This window comes from Hyaena hyaena, unplaced genomic scaffold (genome assembly GCF_003009895.1).
Source record: "Hyaena hyaena isolate Hyena2069 unplaced genomic scaffold, ASM300989v1 scaffold_20, whole genome shotgun sequence".
In the NCBI taxonomy this organism is placed as follows: Eukaryota; Metazoa; Chordata; class Mammalia; order Carnivora; family Hyaenidae; genus Hyaena; species Hyaena hyaena.
The window spans coordinates 3,000,099-3,018,187 of NW_024080652.1; the positions used below are offsets into that span (position 1 = coordinate 3,000,099).

Here is an 18,089-nt window from a genome sequence, read left to right on the forward strand (position 1 = left end):
TAACACCTTGCATGCAGCCGTGCGGTTCTCTCTAGGTCCCAAACTGCTCCCAGCGTTTGGAAATAAGAGTAAAGGTAAATGACAATTTGGGGCTCAGGATATGTCTTCCTCTCCATGTGAGTCCACCTTTTGTATTTTCTGTTTTTTTACCAGATTCTACAAATGATAGCAAGAGCAGAGGACACTAGGAAAACTTATTGTAATTAAAAGCTGCTTGGATTTATGGAAGTTGTGTCTTTGTTATTTTTCTTTCTCTTCTTTTAAATTGTCCAGTGAGTCCGTGTGGGATCCTGTTGGCAGAGCATCGGTCCACACGTGGGAAGACTGTGTTCTCACTCTGGTGTTGTTGTTACCTGGCTACGTCACCTTGAACAAATAACTTAACCTGTCTCTACCTCAGTGTCCTCATTTCTAAAGAGAGAGTGGCAGGTCAAATGTGTCTCCTAGGTTCCTTCCTGCAGCAGAATTGGGCTATATGGCAAGGTCTCAGTGATGGTGGGCAAGGCTGTCTGCACCTGTGGAACGGGGTGGGGAGGGGGCCATGGCCCAGATGAAGGACCAGCAGCTCTGGCGTCAGTGGTTATGGGAGGATCCACTTGAAAGGGCCAGCGCTGTGCCCACTGGCAACTGTTCTTCTACCCACTCGTTGAGAAATAGAAGTACAGAGCCTCTACTGAGGTTGCCTGGGAGGTGCAGGAAATCACAGTGAATTCATTTGCCCCCCAGTCCAGGTTTTGGGTGTGTTCCGTCTGAGAGGTGTGTGACTGTGTGTGGTCACACAGCCCTGCCTGAAAGAGAAAGACCAGCCCTCCTGGGATTTCTCGAACTTGTCACAGGTTCCCAGGGAAGCTCAGAGTTTTTACCAAATGCTGGATATGTAAGTTCCTCACAACCAAGGGCCAGAAGGGATGCCGAGGACCCAAACCCTCCCCACAGGAGTGTGAATATGGGCCAGAGGAGGCTTAGCCGCCACTGTGTATTTGGCCTGTGGATGTTTTTGTCCTTCTGGATCTTTTCAAAACCCCAGACATGCCTTTCTCGATGGCCTAGTAAACTAATTTGCCTTACAAACAAGAAGTCCTATGGAGTGGTTCTGATGCTGTCTCTTGTCTGACACAGAGCCATCACGCTGGAAAATCAACTGGTTATCCTCGCAGCGACAGTGGGTGATTCCAGGGCTTACTACGCGCAGGCCGTCAATGAGCGCAACGGAGAGAGCAAGACTAGCCCACTCATTCACCTGAGCGTAGCAGGTGAGTTCTGAGACTCTGCACCCTCATTCTGAAAGCAATAAGCCTTGATCTAATTCATAAATTTCTCATGGGGCATTTTGCAATAAATCTTCTCCCTCTAGGATGGTGGCTGTGGCTTAATATTGATCCACTGTCAATAGTTGCTTTCTTTGAGGCAGTGTGCGTCAAATGTGAGCACAGCCAATGCTGCTGACTGCAATATCATGTGTGTTTGGGGCTTAAAAAATAGTTCTTAACGTGTGTCGCTTTTAACAACAACAAATCTTGATTTTTAAGGAATTATATCAGTGAACCTTTTCTGAGACTAGATTAGGCATGGATTATGTTAATTTAAAATAAAATCCTTGAGAAAACATACATATTGTGTTAAAATTAGCCATGTTTCTTAATCATAATCAGCTGACCATTTTTTCTACCTGATTTAACAGAATTGTGAAGCAAATACATGCAAATTTCCATTATACTTTCAGTTTATTTAAGGAAATGTTAGTTTGAGGAAACTTAGTTTAAACATTTGGCCTTTGAAAGAAGTCTCTAAGAATTCTCCCAGAGTTGATTGCGGGAGAAGGGGCAAATGACCAGAAGCGAAAACTCTGGCCTGAAAGATTAAAATGCACATCTCCGAGGACTCATCACCAGGTGTTTGCAGCATGGGACGAAATGCAGGGATTGCATGTTGAGAAAATACAGGTGGAAAATGGTTACGGATTTCAAAATCCCGTGATCGCATCAGATAAGGGTGAGGTAAACGACTTGGTCCATATTGTAGTAGATGTCATCTTTTTGAGAAACATCTTGGAGAAACGGCTTTCCCCTCAGGTGGTTTGAAAAGTTGTGTTTCATTCACGGGTTGGGATTGTGGTGTTTGCTGCTCGTGCTCTGTGAGGGATACGATTGCATGAAGCTGAGTGGGACCGGCCGAGCGAATGTTTGTAGCACACATGGGGTAGGAGACCCCAGGGTTACCTGGGTGGGCTTTCACACACCCTCACGTTCTTGGGAAGTGCTCCTGAGCGGCCATTATTCTGCCATCAACCCTTTCATCCCTGGGAATTGAAGCCTGATGTCCAGACGGTAGACTGGGCGCAGCCTGGACTGTCTCCATGGCCTTTTGAAGGCTTTGGAGGGTTCTGTGCATTGGCCAGGTGTGGGTCACAACATACAGGCCAGGAAGGCACTGCTGCTTAAAGGACCATAGAGGAAGTAAATGTGACTGATCACAGTGTTTTTTCAATATGATAATAAAGAATGGAAATCACATTATCAAATAGATTGATTGCTTAGTGATTTCCAAGTTTTACAATTACAGCCATTTGTTCTATTTAGACAATTGATTTATCACTCAGTTGTGATATACCTACCAGGATAATAATTTGTCAAACTGGTAAAATTCTAGGTCAGAAACAAGGAACTTGTCCTCAGTCTGTTGGAAGAGGAGGAAAAACTTCCACAGATATTCTGGTTAACACGGATGCTAACATCACAGAGTCATGAAATAGTCTAAAGCCATAGTGCCCTACATGCCTATTATAGAAAGGCCAGTAGGAAATAAAACTCATACAGTGACTTTGCAAGTTGCTCCACAAATGGATACCGTAGCGTTAGGTAATTGGAATATGTAAATGCTTTTTCAGTAATTTCAGTTTCTCCTCCAACCAAGAAGTGTTTTGGGAGCAGCTCATAACTATTAAAATTAACTGCCTTGCATTTTGCTCCTTGTATATCTTTATCTTTTCATTGGCACCAGGTAAAATGTGTAGAAGGCAGGTTATAAAGAGGTTGATGATACGGATGGACTTGTTTTAAATCTCAGGAGAAAAGCTACACACTGTTTCCTTATATAGTCCTTGCTTCTTATTGGGACCAAGTAAAATGTGAGAAATAGGAAGGTGGAGGAACCGGCCTTATTTTGATTCTTAAGATAACATTCTGTTGACATACTGGATTTAGCTGAAAGTTAACTGGCACTCAGCTATGCATGTTCTCGCTAAAAATCCTATTTTGAAACCTCTAAAGATCAGCAATACTGATAAATCTGCAGAAAGTCCCAGAACTGTATGTTTAAATGTTGCTTCCGTCCAGAATGCAGTGAATGTTGAAAGCATCGGAAACTGCGGTTCGGGGCTCCTTGTGGCACTGGGGAGGCAGCTTGAGAATGAGGCATCCTCAAGAGTGTCCACTCCCGTGGTGAGATGCAGTGTGCTCTGCACCCTTACGCATCTTCTTTTCCTTTTTTTTTTTTTTCCTGATGGAGGCTTTGTAAAAATGCCAAACAAGATAGATGAAATCTTCTAAAAACTTGCCAGCCAGAATTTCTGAAGAATCAAAAGATGTTATAGCCAATTATCATTTAACAACGATAAATTTTTCTTCGGCCTCAAGAGAGTGAAATAAGGAACGATTGTATAGTGCATATGATTGAAGTGGAAGGAGTAGCTGGAGATTAAGTTCCTGGTGGAAATTGTACTGTAATTAATTTGAAATTGAAGAGTGCCAGGTGGCCCCACCTCTTGTTTCCCATCATAATGGTAAGCCGTCCCTCCCGAAGGTCAGGACAGCCTAGTGTCCAGGCGGAATAGCACCCAGGGGCCGGCCTAGCCTCTGAACATCGAAGTGAGTGCTGCCCTGACACCCAGCTGGTGTCTGTGGGGGGGTGGGGGAAAATGAGGTATCTTCCCAAACACCCGTGTACTTGAGAGTTCACAGCATCACCCCCCCTTTACAGTTGCCACATGTTTTGCCTACACGTGAAGCTTATGGGAAGCAAAAGATAGGATTTAGATAAAAATAAATAAATGTTTAAAAAGGCATGATAATTAGAAGGGAACTGCGGTCCCATAACGGTGCCGCCAGCTGTTTTGTCCGTGGTTAGTCGCTGGTGTTCTCATCTCTTCACATTTCTCCCCCTTTGTATGGCTCAGAGGATAAATTGCGGCCTGTCCTGCACAGATATTTCCTGTCCAGAAGGCCATCTCTGAACTATCCATCCTCCTCCCCCGTGAAAGCTTGCTGCCATCTCAGGGGTGGATTCACTTTGAAGTTGCAGTGTGACGGGAAGCCAGCAGATGTTAAGGACATAGGTGGGACTGTTGAAGCGTCCTGCATGAATTTTTCATAGCCAGCTCCCGCAGCTCAGGTGCGTGCCAGAAAAAGAATGGGCTGAACTCACCCGAGAGTAGACGTTTCTATTCTGAGGTCAGACCCAGGCAAGCTTTATAAACCTGTCAACCTGCTTTTGGTTTTTGCTTTGAACATTTTACATTGAGTTAACTTTTGTGGATCACATCTTCTGAACTGAATGAATATGGGAATAAGAGCTTCTTCTTAAAATCAGAGGAAAGGGGAGAGTCAGGAGATGAGAGGGGTTCCGCACAATGATCAATTCATCATCGTGCGAGTGCCACCTGCTCACCCTGACACATCAGCATTCTGACCCGCCACACAGGACGCCCAGCGTAATGAGGGTGTTTCCCGGGGAGGAGGCCAGGGCGAGAAAGACACGGCTGGCCGCCTCCTCCCCGCGTTGTCACCTCTCATTTCAGTGCCTCCTCTTCAGACGACATCCTCCCATAGCGTATCGTTTCAGCTAATCCTCCTTCTGGCTGATGGACCCCTGCTTTTCATTCCGAAGACCACTTAACATTCCTTTGTCCTCTATAATGCTAATTTGACTGCAGACTTCATATATGCTTAGCAGTTGAGACTGGATTCCTGAGAAAAATGTCCAGGAGCAGTTGTCTGAGAGAGCTGCCCTGTAAAACATGGCTTTTGTGTGCCCAGATAAGATTGTTATCTTATTTTCTTTGCGCCTTAAAAATCAGGGAGAGAGGGGGCAAGGCATGGGCCTGTCAAGTGCATTCTGACATGGGTCGGATTCCCAAAGCAATAGAAGCAGCCTGAAACACCACTGGAAGCCTGTCTAGACACAGTGTCCGTCCCCCAGATGATCCATTTAGAACCCTGCTCCAGCTTTACACATTGTATGGAACTTTACTGCCAGAATTTCGAAAAACATAAATAGCAAGTGTCGTGTACTTTACAGTAGAGTGATGAGTTAATCATTTTGAATGTATTGAACCTTCTAAGTGGGCTGTGTAATGAAGCATAAGGCATGCTCTGGCCTGGCGTCCCAGAGCTAGTCGGGAGCGGAACTGAGTGCAGGCTGTGGTCTCTGAAGCATGTCTGTAGGTGCCCCATCAGGAAGTAAGCCTTGAGCCTTCACCTCTAACATGTGCACATTCAGTTACTTAGAAATTATAAGCATATAACTATCATACAAAAAAGATAAAGATGAAGTAAGTGGTATCTTTAGTACCTTGCTAATCATGAACATCTTATTAATCTTAAAAATAAAACAAGTAGTCATTTTACCATGATTCATGGTGATGAGTTCATGGTGATGACGGTCCCTGATTGGCTGAGTTGTGGTTGTGGTTGATTTCGTACAGGACATGCATTGCGTATCTTTCCCTGTTGCATCCTGTAGTTGAGGATTCTTTCTTGTTGGCCGTTCTTCTCTTGGGTCTATAATGGACAGTTCTCTCTGGAAGAGATGTCAGGTGGTAGGCTTCCCTCTCCAGCCTCTGCTTCTAGCCTCCGAGCCTACTTCCGTGAGGTCCCCCTTCATTAATTTGCAGATTCATTCCCTCTTTAGTTCCTGTCCTCACACACTTTGTGAGTAGAAATCCCTATTTTACGCGGTCTTCCTGATGTTTCCTTTTTTGGACAAATTCTTGCGGCCTCTGTATAAGAAGTATGTATCTGGCATCATTACTGACGAAGAGCTGCATGGACAGCGCAAGCGACGGTGCTACCATTTGTCGTTCTTGTCTGTGCTCTCCCTGGAGTAACTCAGATCTGTGCCTCTGGCCTGCTTGTGTCTGGTTACCTGTTCTGTGCCAGTTTTTAGTTAAAACCAAATACAGCCGGCCCATGAAGAACACAGGTTTGAACTGCACACTAATATGCACGTTTTTTTTCCTGACAAACACAGTACGGTTCGGTAAATGTCCTTTCTCTTCCTTATGAGTTTCTTGATGACATTTTTTTCTCTAATTTATTTTATTATAAGAATACAACATATAAAACTTACAACCAAAATGTTATGTTAATCAAGTGTTATATTATCAGCAACAGTAGGCTATTCATAGCTAAGTGGGGGGGGGTCAAAAGTTCTACACAGATTTTCAAATGCGGAGGTGTCAGCAACCCAACCCCCAGGTTGTTCAACGGTCCACTCCACAGAGATATGTCTGTCTAGGCAAAGGTGAAACCACAGTCCATCAGCAAGTTCTGAGAGCAAACAGATATATGAGGGCTTCCTGTCCACATCCTTGAAAATGAACATCTTTAGTTCTCCCCGTGCGTTACAGTGTTTGATGTGGGGCCATCCCACGAACACCCCTGATGTGCGTCATAAGTGGCATTAGCAAAGATTAGTTTTCTTCTTATGGCTTTGGTTTAAAGACATAGATTAGCGGCGCCTGGGTGACTCAGTCACTTAAGCATATAACTCTTGATTCTAGCCCATGTCTTGATCTCAGGGTCATGAGTTCAAGCCCTGTGTTCAAGCCCTTACTTAAAAAAAAAAAATGCCTTTTCTAATGCTTTGTTTCTCAACCCCAGGGGCATGTTTATTTGGATTAGTGACAGGCTTAGGATGAAGTACAACTGATGATTCTCAATTTAGCTTAAAAACAAAAACAAATACAAAAAGACAACAATAAAAAAGACCAAAGATGATGATGGCAACATTGAGGCCCCAGCCAATAAGACAGAACATTTCTGTTACCTACCTGCTCTCATCTATCTTCTTTTCCCATGCTGCCTTTCTTTCCTCCTTATGGCTGATGTCATCCTAATCTTACTGTTGCTAAGTCTTAGGGAATCAGGTTAAACCATAAATTGTAATTTGCCCTAAACTTTTGAATGAATTTGGGATAACCCAGTATCCCTAGGCTCCAAAAGCAGCCATCTTCAAACTTGGCTCTGTCGACCGCTCAGGGCACACATACATTTCTGGGGTAAGCAGGCACGCATAATCCTTGTGGGATCTATTTCCAGGTCGCTCTTCCTAAAACCAGATCTGCCTGAGCGAGCCTGACTGTCAGGGAGCAGTCTTCCTTCCACAGTTGCCTCTCTTACTGGGCACAAATCACACTCATCTTTAAATCTTTAAATCTTTAAAACAGGTATTATGTGGGGGTGTGAATATCCAGGTGCCAAACAAAGGGATAATTCTAAACGTCAGTGTCAGGATTGAGAAAGAGAAGGACTCTCATAAATCGTTTTATAAATTAGGTGTTTCAATTTCTTGCTGTCTGCAAAATGAGGCAGGACCCAAATGCAGTGTCAGTTGACTTCTTGTTATAAATAATTTTTGAAGATTGCAGATACCAGTGTAGCATCTGCTGGTAGGAGAGCAAGACGTTTCTGGCCTCTTTGGAGTTTGGGGGTGGTATGACCAATGCTAGTCAATGAAATGTGAGTGGAATGAAGCATGTTACTTCCAGGCCGGTGATCTAAGAGTTAGCAAGTCACCTTCACACTCTCCCTGCCCTGTGGCCAGGCCACTTTTGGAGATGGTGGAGCTCCAGGCTGGTAGCTGTCCAGATACCTGAATCACTGCATGGGAGGAGCAGCCCTAGCGAGTCCCCACAGTGGAAAGAGGCCTTACAGAGTGGGGAGTATACCTCTGTGTGCCACACACAGAGACTCTGGGCTTTATTTGTTATTGGAACAAAAAGCAGTCTTACCCTAACTAATAAATGACCATGTGGAACTCAGAAGGGGCTAAAAGAATTGAGAGATACCCCTGTAACCAAATTCCTTCCATCTCCATCTGCTTTTCTACATGAACATAATTTCTCAGGACTTGTATATATGGAAAGGAAGACCAATTAGAATCAGGGTAAATGGCTTTCCGGTTCAGGACAGATACATTTTCAGTGATTTTTTTTTTTAATGCATAATATCCATCAAAATCGGTTATACATTTGTTTTGATTAATTTAGTACAAATAATAATTGTAAGAGTAACTCAGTCCACAAGAACTTTTTTTTTTAGCCCCAGAGCCATATGGTTTCTGGGAAATTTTAATTTATATGCATATTTTATCAGATGCTATGATAAGGTGATCAATAAAATACTTGGAATCATTAAATGTAATAAATTAAGATAAAATTCTGTGGGAGGTATATAATGAAAATACAGGTTCAAGAAGGAAAAAAAGAATGAGATCAGGTTTCTGGCTACTAACATTTAAAGCCTGTTGTGTTTTTTTCAAACGGGTGACAATGTGCACCAGATCCTTAGGCCCACTCTATCAAATACCTAGATTCCTTTAGACACACGTAAAAGAGGCCACAGACTTCTATTTTATTAAAATACACTAACATATCCAAAATTAAAATACATGTGGAATTCTGTTCTCTGTAGTCCTTCAAATTTGTGTTGAGAAACATTAGATGTTCACTTTAGCTGTGGAACAACCCAGTTTTGCAAAATTCTTCTGGGTGATATAGGAGCAGAAACTGTTCTGAGCTACAGGCAGCTCTGATGATAATTTATAAATAAGTGTGCTGGTAAGTGATTCCCCAAGGGAGGGTCAGACGCAGGGCCCTAATGAGCCCTGAGCTCCAGGTAGGTGTGTCACAGACATCTTCCCTTTTGAACCCCACCACAGCCTGTGAGCCCATGATCAACACCATTTCTGAGCTGGGGTGCCAGGGCCCCAAGAAGTTGGGTCATCGAGCAAGAGTAGGGAGTGGGGGATTATGGACTCAGTAGAAAGTTTCTTTGAGCCCCCAACACCTAGGCTTTTCTGTAAAAATGGGACAGCATGCGTTTTGGACAATGGCTGTGCTTTGGTGGCCATCTCGTGTCCAAGCCAGAGGAGAAGGCAGAGCTCAGGGGAAGCAGCCTCCTGTTGTCCTGGACATTGTGTTAAGAGCTTCTCCACACTCAGACCTCAGAGGAGCTTGGTTTTCTTTTCAAAAGGAAGGTCTGTTTTGAGGCCAGAGCCCTTTCCCATAAATATTGAGTCCCGTGTACCGTTCATGCACCTGCAGCTCGGAGGCTGACACCCATTTGCAGCCAACATGGTACACTTGGGTGGCTGTGAGTGAGACACAGTTTTGTGGATGGGTGTGGCGGGAGAGGAGATAGTCCGCACTCCGTGACTGATCAGCATGGTGGTGACTCGGTCACAACAGCAGCAGGGTGTGTTGTCACCCATCGTGCATTAGATACCACATGGGCCGTCCAGCAAGATGTGGTCTGTCCCGGTGATGCGCATGGCCATCCTCATCTTCCCAGCCATCACTGGTGGCCTGCCTGTGCAGACTCGGCCCCGGGAGCAAGCTGCAGTGGGGGGTGGGGAGCGCAGCGCCAGCCAGTTTCATTCAGTAGACAGAGCATCAGTATTCATTTGCATTCTCCCAACATGGGCTGATTATCCACAGGCACAAACTGTCATCTAATAGCAACTTGTGTAATCAGATCTTCAATCTCTCCCAAAGCCCACCTTTCATAGTTTTCAAAACTACCCCTCCTCCTGTCCCCTTGTGAAATACATCAATTTAAATTATTTTGCCCAGACATCTAAATGCAGGAGTCTTCTAACTGTGGCAGTTCTAGGGCTATAGCTGGAAGTAACCCTAATAATTTTACCCTTGACCCTGGGATCTAGTTTCTTAACCATGGCCAACAAGCAGCTGCATGCCTGCATTCAGGTGACCGAGAATTTGACATCCTTTCATTGCAGGCTCTTAATAATTAAAAAGAGCATTTCAGAACTTGTTATGTATTGAGAGGGACTCAACATTGTGACTTACTCATACAGGACGTACCTTCCCAGCCCGGATCACTTCGGATGTCACATTCATTGAAGTACTTCATCTGCTTTCCCTGTCGCTATAATTGGTATGAAAAGATAAGCAATTTTTAGAGGGCACAAGCAAGGAGGATGGAAAATGGAATTTTCCTCGCAATCATTTTATCAACTCTAACATACATCCATTACCTGTCTCATCTGGGCAAACCCTGAACCAAGTAATGACCATCCGCCAAGATGAGGCCACAGAACCAGTTGTTAGTTGTAAATAGAGTTTTCTGTGAAAAACTGTGTTGACTCAGTAGTTAGATATAGATGATGACCATGGTTAGTTCCCTGGTATTGGAGCTTTTACTGTTTCCTGGACTAAGGAAACTCACTCTCACCTCCCTGTTACCCCTTTCCTTTTATGAAACGGCTAAGGGTTCTGAAGCCACTGGTTAAGAAACACGTTTCGTTTGTCTTCCTTAAGAATTTCTGAGGTTCGCAGACTCCACATTGTCCGACTTGCTGGGCTAAACTGTCTTCCTTCATGCTTCAGAAAAATGAAAATATGTGATTTTCTGATGTGGAGGAAATGTGGAGAGTGACCACAGGGTGTCGTGGGGGAGGCCAGACGCCCCCTGTGCTAACAGCCATTTCAGGCACTCTGCAAAGGATGGGAAGGCATGATATGGACTAACATGCAATGAAAGCATGTGATGGTAGTTGTCTTAGTTTGGGCCACTGTCACAAAACACCACAGACTGGATGGCTTGTGGACAACAGACGTTTACTTCTCTCAGCCCTGGAGGCTGGGGACTGCCCGCTGGGCAGGTTCCGGGGAGAACCTTCTTCTGGGAGGCAGACTTCCCACCGGATCCTCATGTGGCCGAAAGGGTCCCTTTATGAGGACCCAAATTTCCTTCATGAGGGCTGCATTCTCATGATCTGATTACCTCCCAAAGCCCGACATCCTGAGGCCATCACCTCCTGCCCCCACACCAGGGATTAGGATGTCAGCATAAGAGCTTGGAGGGGACCCAAAAATGCAGTCCATTGCAGCAGTAGGAACAGCAGTCGTTTACCGAAGTCTGCTCTGGGTCCAGTATGCAAATATTCTATATAATTTCATCCCCCAGTTTTAAAAAAAGCCCAATGAGGTCACTGTCATCCCCATTTAACACATGAGGAAACAAAGGGAAGAAATAATGTGCACAAGGCCACACAGTTAATTGTGTGGCTTACTTTCCATGCAAGTCTGTCTTCTCCCGAAGAGATGGTCTCTCTTTTCCTTACTGACATTATTTATATTGCAGATCACTTTTGATTTTTAAAATCATACTGAAAGATCTTAATCTGGTTTCTGCTTTTCTGTTTGCAGCCTGACAACCAGTCACCTCCTGATAATAGTTCAGTTCTGCCTTTACAACTTAGTCATACTGTTTTATGGCTGATCACTGTAAATGGTGTTCTTTTGGCTCTCACAGAAGGCAATTACAGCAGGTGATTAAAATTGGAGATCTTTACAGGGTGTGTGTGAATATTAAATCAAGCTTTAAGAAAATCAGGGAAAGCATCTGTTAAAATAAAAGGTCACTCAGCAGCTCCGAAGACCATTACTGAGTCCAGAGAGCTGCACTCCTCTCTTTTCCAAGAACGTTTGCGTCTGAGATGTGAAGACCCATGGAATTTGCATCAGAAATAAGAGGAACCGGAAATGGATCCTAAGCTGTAGATCCTGTGGGTTCTAATTAGCCAGTTCTTAGCAACAGTCTCCACCTGTGAGTTTTGGGTCTTTGGGGTAATTACTCCGCCTATACATTCGCACCTTTGACATCTCCAGCTGTGTCCTTCTTGGTGCAGTCAGTTCCTATGTCAGAGCCTAGTGTGGCTCTGTATTTGGGATAAGTCATAGGGCCTGTAAGAAATGCGACTGCTGGTCCTCAGTGTGACCTGCCGTTTGCCCAGGGGTGTTTGGGGGGTGGGGCTTTTCTAGGTGGAGTCCCAAACACTGTTATTTTACATGGTTGCATCGATTAGGAAACTGAGCTGAAAATTTCCTGGCTCACCCTGGCTCCACACCTGAATGACCACCTACGAAGCCTGCTGGCCATCATGCTTTTGTGATTTTCCTCAGGAGCAGGATTGAGACACAAACCCACAAGGGCCAAAGCGCTGATGGAACTTGTGAAAGTAGAGCGGTTTTTCCTTGTGGGTCCCCAGCGTGGGCATGAAAGTCCCACATGAGCCGTGCTGCGGCCCACTCAGCTGGCCCCATGTGGGTAGCTGGGTGTCTGCTGCTCTTACTCATAATGGATTTGGGGCTGTATCTCACCTGCATGGCAGGCCCCATGCTGTGCATTCCTATCCCTTTCCTGGTGAGAGCACAGCACGCTGCAATATATCCCCATCCAGATGTCACTCTGGGGCTATATTAATGCAGGCAGGGTTGAATTACACAAATGTTTGCCCTTAGATAGAAGGTTTCCAGCCCAAACGTGCTTCTGATTTCAGACTTCTCCCTTCTATTCTTTGAGACTTTGGGAACCCTCTTGTCAGAATGCAGGACTTGACCTTTGGTTATTAGCTCATTTCAAAAAGTTGAAGTGGTTTCACACTGTCTTAGCCTATGGAGGAAAACTTCTCCTGAAGTGAGAAAATAGCCTTGGAAAAAGATTATGCAAAAAATGCTATTGTCATAAAGAAATATAAAATGAATAGGCAGTGTTCTGAGCCTTTTATTCGTCGTTCATTTTAAGTTCTGGTGTTTAAAAAATCATGACAGTAAGCATGTTCTTGATAGAAATCCAGGAGGGTCTACTTCCTTGGGCGCTGTGCTGCCACTCAGATGGGCAGGATCGTGGGTACCTGGGTGGCTTAGTCAGTTAGGCGTCCGACTTCGGCTCAGGTCATGATCTCACCGTCTATAATTTAAGCCCTGCATCGGGCTCTGTGCTGACAGCTTAGAGCCTGGAGCCTGCTTCAGACTCTGTGTCTCCCTCTCTCTCTGCCCCTCCCACTCTCACATTCTGTCTCTCTCTCAAAAATAAATAAACATTAAAAAAATTAAAAAAAAAAAAAAGATGGGCTGGATCATACCCACTACTCAAGTTATACCTGCCGGACTGACGCTGAGCTCTGTGCCCCCACCAGCTTCTGTTCCGACGGGCTGGTGTCCCTGCCACATTGGCATGTCATCAGTATATGTTCTGAATATCGCTCCAGCCTGGGAGAATCCTCAAGGATGTGTAAGAGAGTAAACTTGACATCATTGTGGGAGCCTGTCACGTGCCCTGCTGTCCTGGAGTGCCCCTGGGCCATCACTCCACACACTGCCGCATGTCTGTATGGGAGGAGCAGTGGGCAGCAATGCCCTGTGATTTCCCTCAGCCTTTACGGTCTGTTAGCTCCTTTTCGTCTCAGTGTATATGATCCCTCCTTTTAAAAACTGAGATTTCATGTCTGCTATTTCACTCAGAAAACACTGAGCATCTCATATGTGCCAGCATGATGCTGGATGCTAAAAAACGACGTGAAGAAGACACATGTTCTTGCCTTGCATGAGCTCAAGCTCTGCTGAGCAGAGGCGGACCCCGAGTGGATGGCAGGGTTGTAACGTGGGGCACACCCCGTGGACGTAGGTAGAAGTGCTGTGGGAGCGCAGGCCAGTGGCCGGTGAGTTCCGTTGCCAGCTTAGGAAAACATCATTGGCAGAGCGCTGTGGTCCTTGCCTCCATTTACAGAGACTCGCACTCACAGCCAGACTGTGAAGACCAAGAGGTTTGAGGCAGAACGATACTCCGTTCCGCTAAGGACAGGTTGCGACGCTGCCCTCTTGTCTGCTCCCTGTTTTCCATACTAGTGCCCCCAAGATGCTCATTCCAGTTAAGTGTGGCATCCTGATCTCTTACCAGAATACACGTTCCCTGAAGGCAGGCTGTCCCCCATTCCACCAGTGGCTCATGAGAACAAGCCTCGTCAGTGCTTTTTCTGTGAAGGAGTTCCAGTGCTAGAACCCAGGGCATTATTTCGCAGCTTCACCCTTCAGCACCAGGGACAGGCGCCTCCTTCCCCTCGCCCCGTCCTCCCCATTTCCCCTGGAGCCTTCCCACCAACCCTGTCCTGGTCCTTCCTCCCTCCCTGCCCCTTCTCTTTCACTCTTCATAGCTCCCTTTGGTTCTCATTGCCCCCAGATGTGACGCTCCATTGTTTAGGCCTTTAGTACAACATTTCATTTTGTTTCTCTGCAGTTTTGTTTTCTCCTCGGAGAACTCCTTCATTCTTGTGATTTTCTGTATCACTTTGATCATATGTTATCTCCAGACCTGAATGCCAGTCTGAGCATTCGGTCTTCAAGTGAAAAGCTGCATGAAATGACTTAAGTCCTCTATGGCTGTGACATTCTGATTATCTTCTAATTGTTCACCTTCTTTGTCTGACTTAGTTCAGGTGCCCTTAGGTGGCAGGCATGCCCCCAAGCACCTCCTCAGTTAGTGACTTACTTCTTTCCTGTTTTATAATTTCGCTTGACCCACTAGTGTCCGGTCTCCCTCTATGGGTCAGTCATGCCCTGCTGGTTATGGCACTGCGTGCAGTGCAGTGGGCAAAGCTGGCCCAGTCTTCCGTAGTGCATGGGGCATGGTGCCCTGAGAATGAGATCCACTCTGTGGCTGCACAGTTTCACTTGGAAGTTAGAGTAACCCGTCTCCTTAGACTTCCTGTCCAAAGCAGCCTCTTCTAAATTTCTTAGAGAGTCACCCCACTGCCTTTCTGCATTTCTACCTCTTTGCTGCCCCTGAACATTTCACCTAAACTCCTGCTTGTTTCAGAACATTTATCCATCTGTCCATACGCCCATCTATCCATCCACTAATATGTTCACTTACCGTATGTTTATTGAGTACTTAGTGCCAGCACTCTGTTGGGCATTGAGAATATAACAGTGATCTGGGTAGACTGGTTTCTGCCATCTCAGCTTGCATTGGTGGGTCAGAAAGGCAAGCAAGCATGTCTAATATGGCATGGGATGTCCTAAGTGAGGGAACAGTAATTTTCCCACTCGTCCTGAGCTGCTGCCTCCTCCATATCTAACTAATCCTTTGCTGCTGGAAAAGGCCGAGTCGAGTCGGTAAATATAGATACACAAGAAACACTTCTGGGCGTTGGGGGGTGGGGGGGAGTGTTATAATAAATAGTTCTTATTTATATGACCATTGGTGTAGGCATATATAAAGAAAATAGGGGAAAGTTTCCAAAGATGGATTATGTGAGAAATAGAGCAAGTCAGTAGACTTACAGCCTTCAAGCCGTGGGCCTCATTATTCTCACGAGCCAGGTCCCTTCTGTGAGCAAAGGTGACAGAGCCACATGCAAGAGTGCCAGCCAGCACCTGTGCTCTGCAGGCCAGGCTGTCAGACTGTAATTTAAAAGATGAGTTGCTTTACAAATGGACTATTAATATGGGTTCTTCATCTCTAAGCCATTCAATATGTGATTTGTAAAAATTGATTTCCTTATAACTTATAGATAAGTTACATATAGAACTTCTCTACACATACAGAAAATAACTTAGATATGTAAGTGACGACCACAACATTAGTCAGCTAGAGCCGCCCAGTGAGATGCCACTGACTGGGGTTTAACAAAGTGACGTTTATTTTCTCACAGTTTATTTTCTTCCAGTTCTGGAGGCTGGAAGTCCAAGCACAAGGTGCCAGCAGAGTTGACCTCTTTCCCTGGCTCGCCGACGGCTGCTTTCACCCCATGTCCTCATGTGGCTTTTCCTCAGTGCACGAGAAGAGAGGGAGAGAGAGCTGGTGTCTTTGCCTCTTCTTATATGGATACCAGTCCCATCGAATTAGGGCCCCATTCTTTCGAGCCCATTTTTCCTTAATTACCTCGTTAATGAGAGGTCCTTTCTTCAACTACATATTAGTAGAACTCCCACCTATGAGTTTTCGGAGGACACAATTTAGTGCATAATAACCACCCTATCCCTGTTGTGGCTTCTTTCCCAAGGCACAGCACTGCTCTAAATCAGATGTCACTTTGGCCACCTGTGGGCCATGTTTGCTGCTTACCGTGTTTCGCTTGCCCACACAGTACCTTAAAAAGACACAAGCCAGCATTTATACATTGAGGGAAACTCTGTGAGTTTTAAAAAATGCCTGACAATGGGCACCTGGGTGGCTCAGTCAGTGACATGTCCGACTCTTGGGTTCAGCTCCAGTCATGATCTCAGGGTCATGAAATTGAGCCCTGTGTCAGACTCATGCTGGCCGTGGAACCCACTTAAGATTCTCTTTCTCCCTGTACCACCCTGCTCTTAATTAATTAATTAATTAATTACTTAAAATAAAGAAAGAACTAATACCGACAACCTGGCCACCCTGGGCCCACCTTCCCAGGTCCAATAGGCTGTGTGGTTGAGTGCTTTCTCCCAGGGCTGAGGCTTCCATTTGCTTGTGGAGTGGGGTATTGGGGGAACATATTCATTGTGGATTTTAAATAATTGCAGACTGAAAGCCATGCAAGGGGCAGGTATTTTAGAGTGAGGGATGATGTCTCTGTGCTTGAGGTAGATTGGGTATGTGTTAACAGGCCTTGTCTTCAGAGAGAAGTGTTTCTGAGTCTTAGCTTTATTCTGTCACATTAGCTACCTGTGCTCGAAGCACTTCAGCTAGGCCCTGTGATCCAGCAGAAGTGTCTGTGATGCAGGGAATGGTTCCTGTTTGCACTGCACAGTATGGGAGCCACTAGCCGCATGGGGCTACTGAATACTCATAATGTGGCTAGTGAAATTGCAGAAGTGAACCGAAAATGCCAATTTGATTTAAATTAATTTGAATTTTAGTAGCTTCCCGTGGCTAAAGCCTACCACATTGGAAGGGGCAGTTCCATAAGAACGAGTAACGCTTCGTATACAAAGTGGCCCATCACTGATGATACAGGCTTCAGGAATTTTCTAGGCGTGGTAAGGGCTTGTCATGACCAGCAATACTTTGACTTCCAGGACTCCTGGAGAGCAGTTACACATACAAGCAGGAGAAATGACTAAGGTTTATTTACCAAGGGCCTGTGGCCATGCAGGGAGCAAATACAATTGGTCAGTCACTTACTCGGCACAGAGGCATTGCACATCTTCAGGGTCTCAAGGAGTCTATATTAATGGCAACCCTAAAAGTCGGTGCACTTTGCAGCCTGCCCAAGTAGACATGGATATCCTGATCACTGTGTTCCACAATTGTCTATAGGACATCTCTTATGCACCAAGCTTTGAGCAAGGCCTTGACAAGTTAGGGAAGCCAAGGGTGAGATGGTCATGTCAAGAGATAATTAAAACAGTGGTGTGGGAGCCACGGTGGAGAGGAGCACAGGTCACAGTGGGAACCCCAGTAGGGGCACTCAGCCAGGTCTGGAGGGACTGAGGAGGTTTTCCCTGAGGAACTGATATTTAACTGTGACCTCAAGGTTGAGTAAGAGCAGTCAGATGAAGAGCTGGGAGGAAGTCCCCCCAGTAAAGGGAGAACAGCAGCACACGGGGTCAAGAGAAGCTTCTCCATTCACAGACCTTTGACACACTAACTTCCAAGATAAGAACAAAGCTCTGCCCTCTCAGAGGGCCCAAACATAACTGTTTGGAAATATGAACAGTGCTTTCAAAACCAGGAGATTCTACACAAGCACTGAAGATCTGTTGACCTGGACCCACATGCCCCCTCATGACAGTAGTCACCTCGAGTTGAGAAGGTGTGATTGGCTTCCCGTGGCGCATCTGCTCCTCTGGGCAGTGCCCCAGCTCTCTCGGGCTGTGTCCCTAATAAGCAGATCAGCCAGATGTGATCTGTTATAATGTTCAGTCGACAGTGAGACTATTGTAGAGAAATCTGCTGCACCCACTTTCTATTGAAACTAGTGACACAGACGTTAGACCAGGAAGTTGGAAAGCACCTCATGCCACACGATGGTGCTGTTTGTGCTGGCTGTCTGCCTGGTACCTGCAGGCTGGACTTAGGGTGCAG

At 45.5% G+C, this 18,089-nt stretch overlaps 1 protein-coding gene across 1 annotated transcript in view; it reads left to right on the forward strand.

Moving 5' to 3' along the window:
• Window positions 1–18,089, forward strand: part of SDK1 (sidekick cell adhesion molecule 1) — a 500,361-nt gene that overhangs the window by 148,569 nt on the left and 333,703 nt on the right. The window contains exon 3 of the mRNA XM_039226081.1: window positions 1,120–1,253. Within this exon, the coding sequence (XP_039082012.1) occupies window positions 1,120–1,253 (134 nt within the window). The remainder of the gene's footprint in view (window positions 1–1,119; window positions 1,254–18,089) is intronic.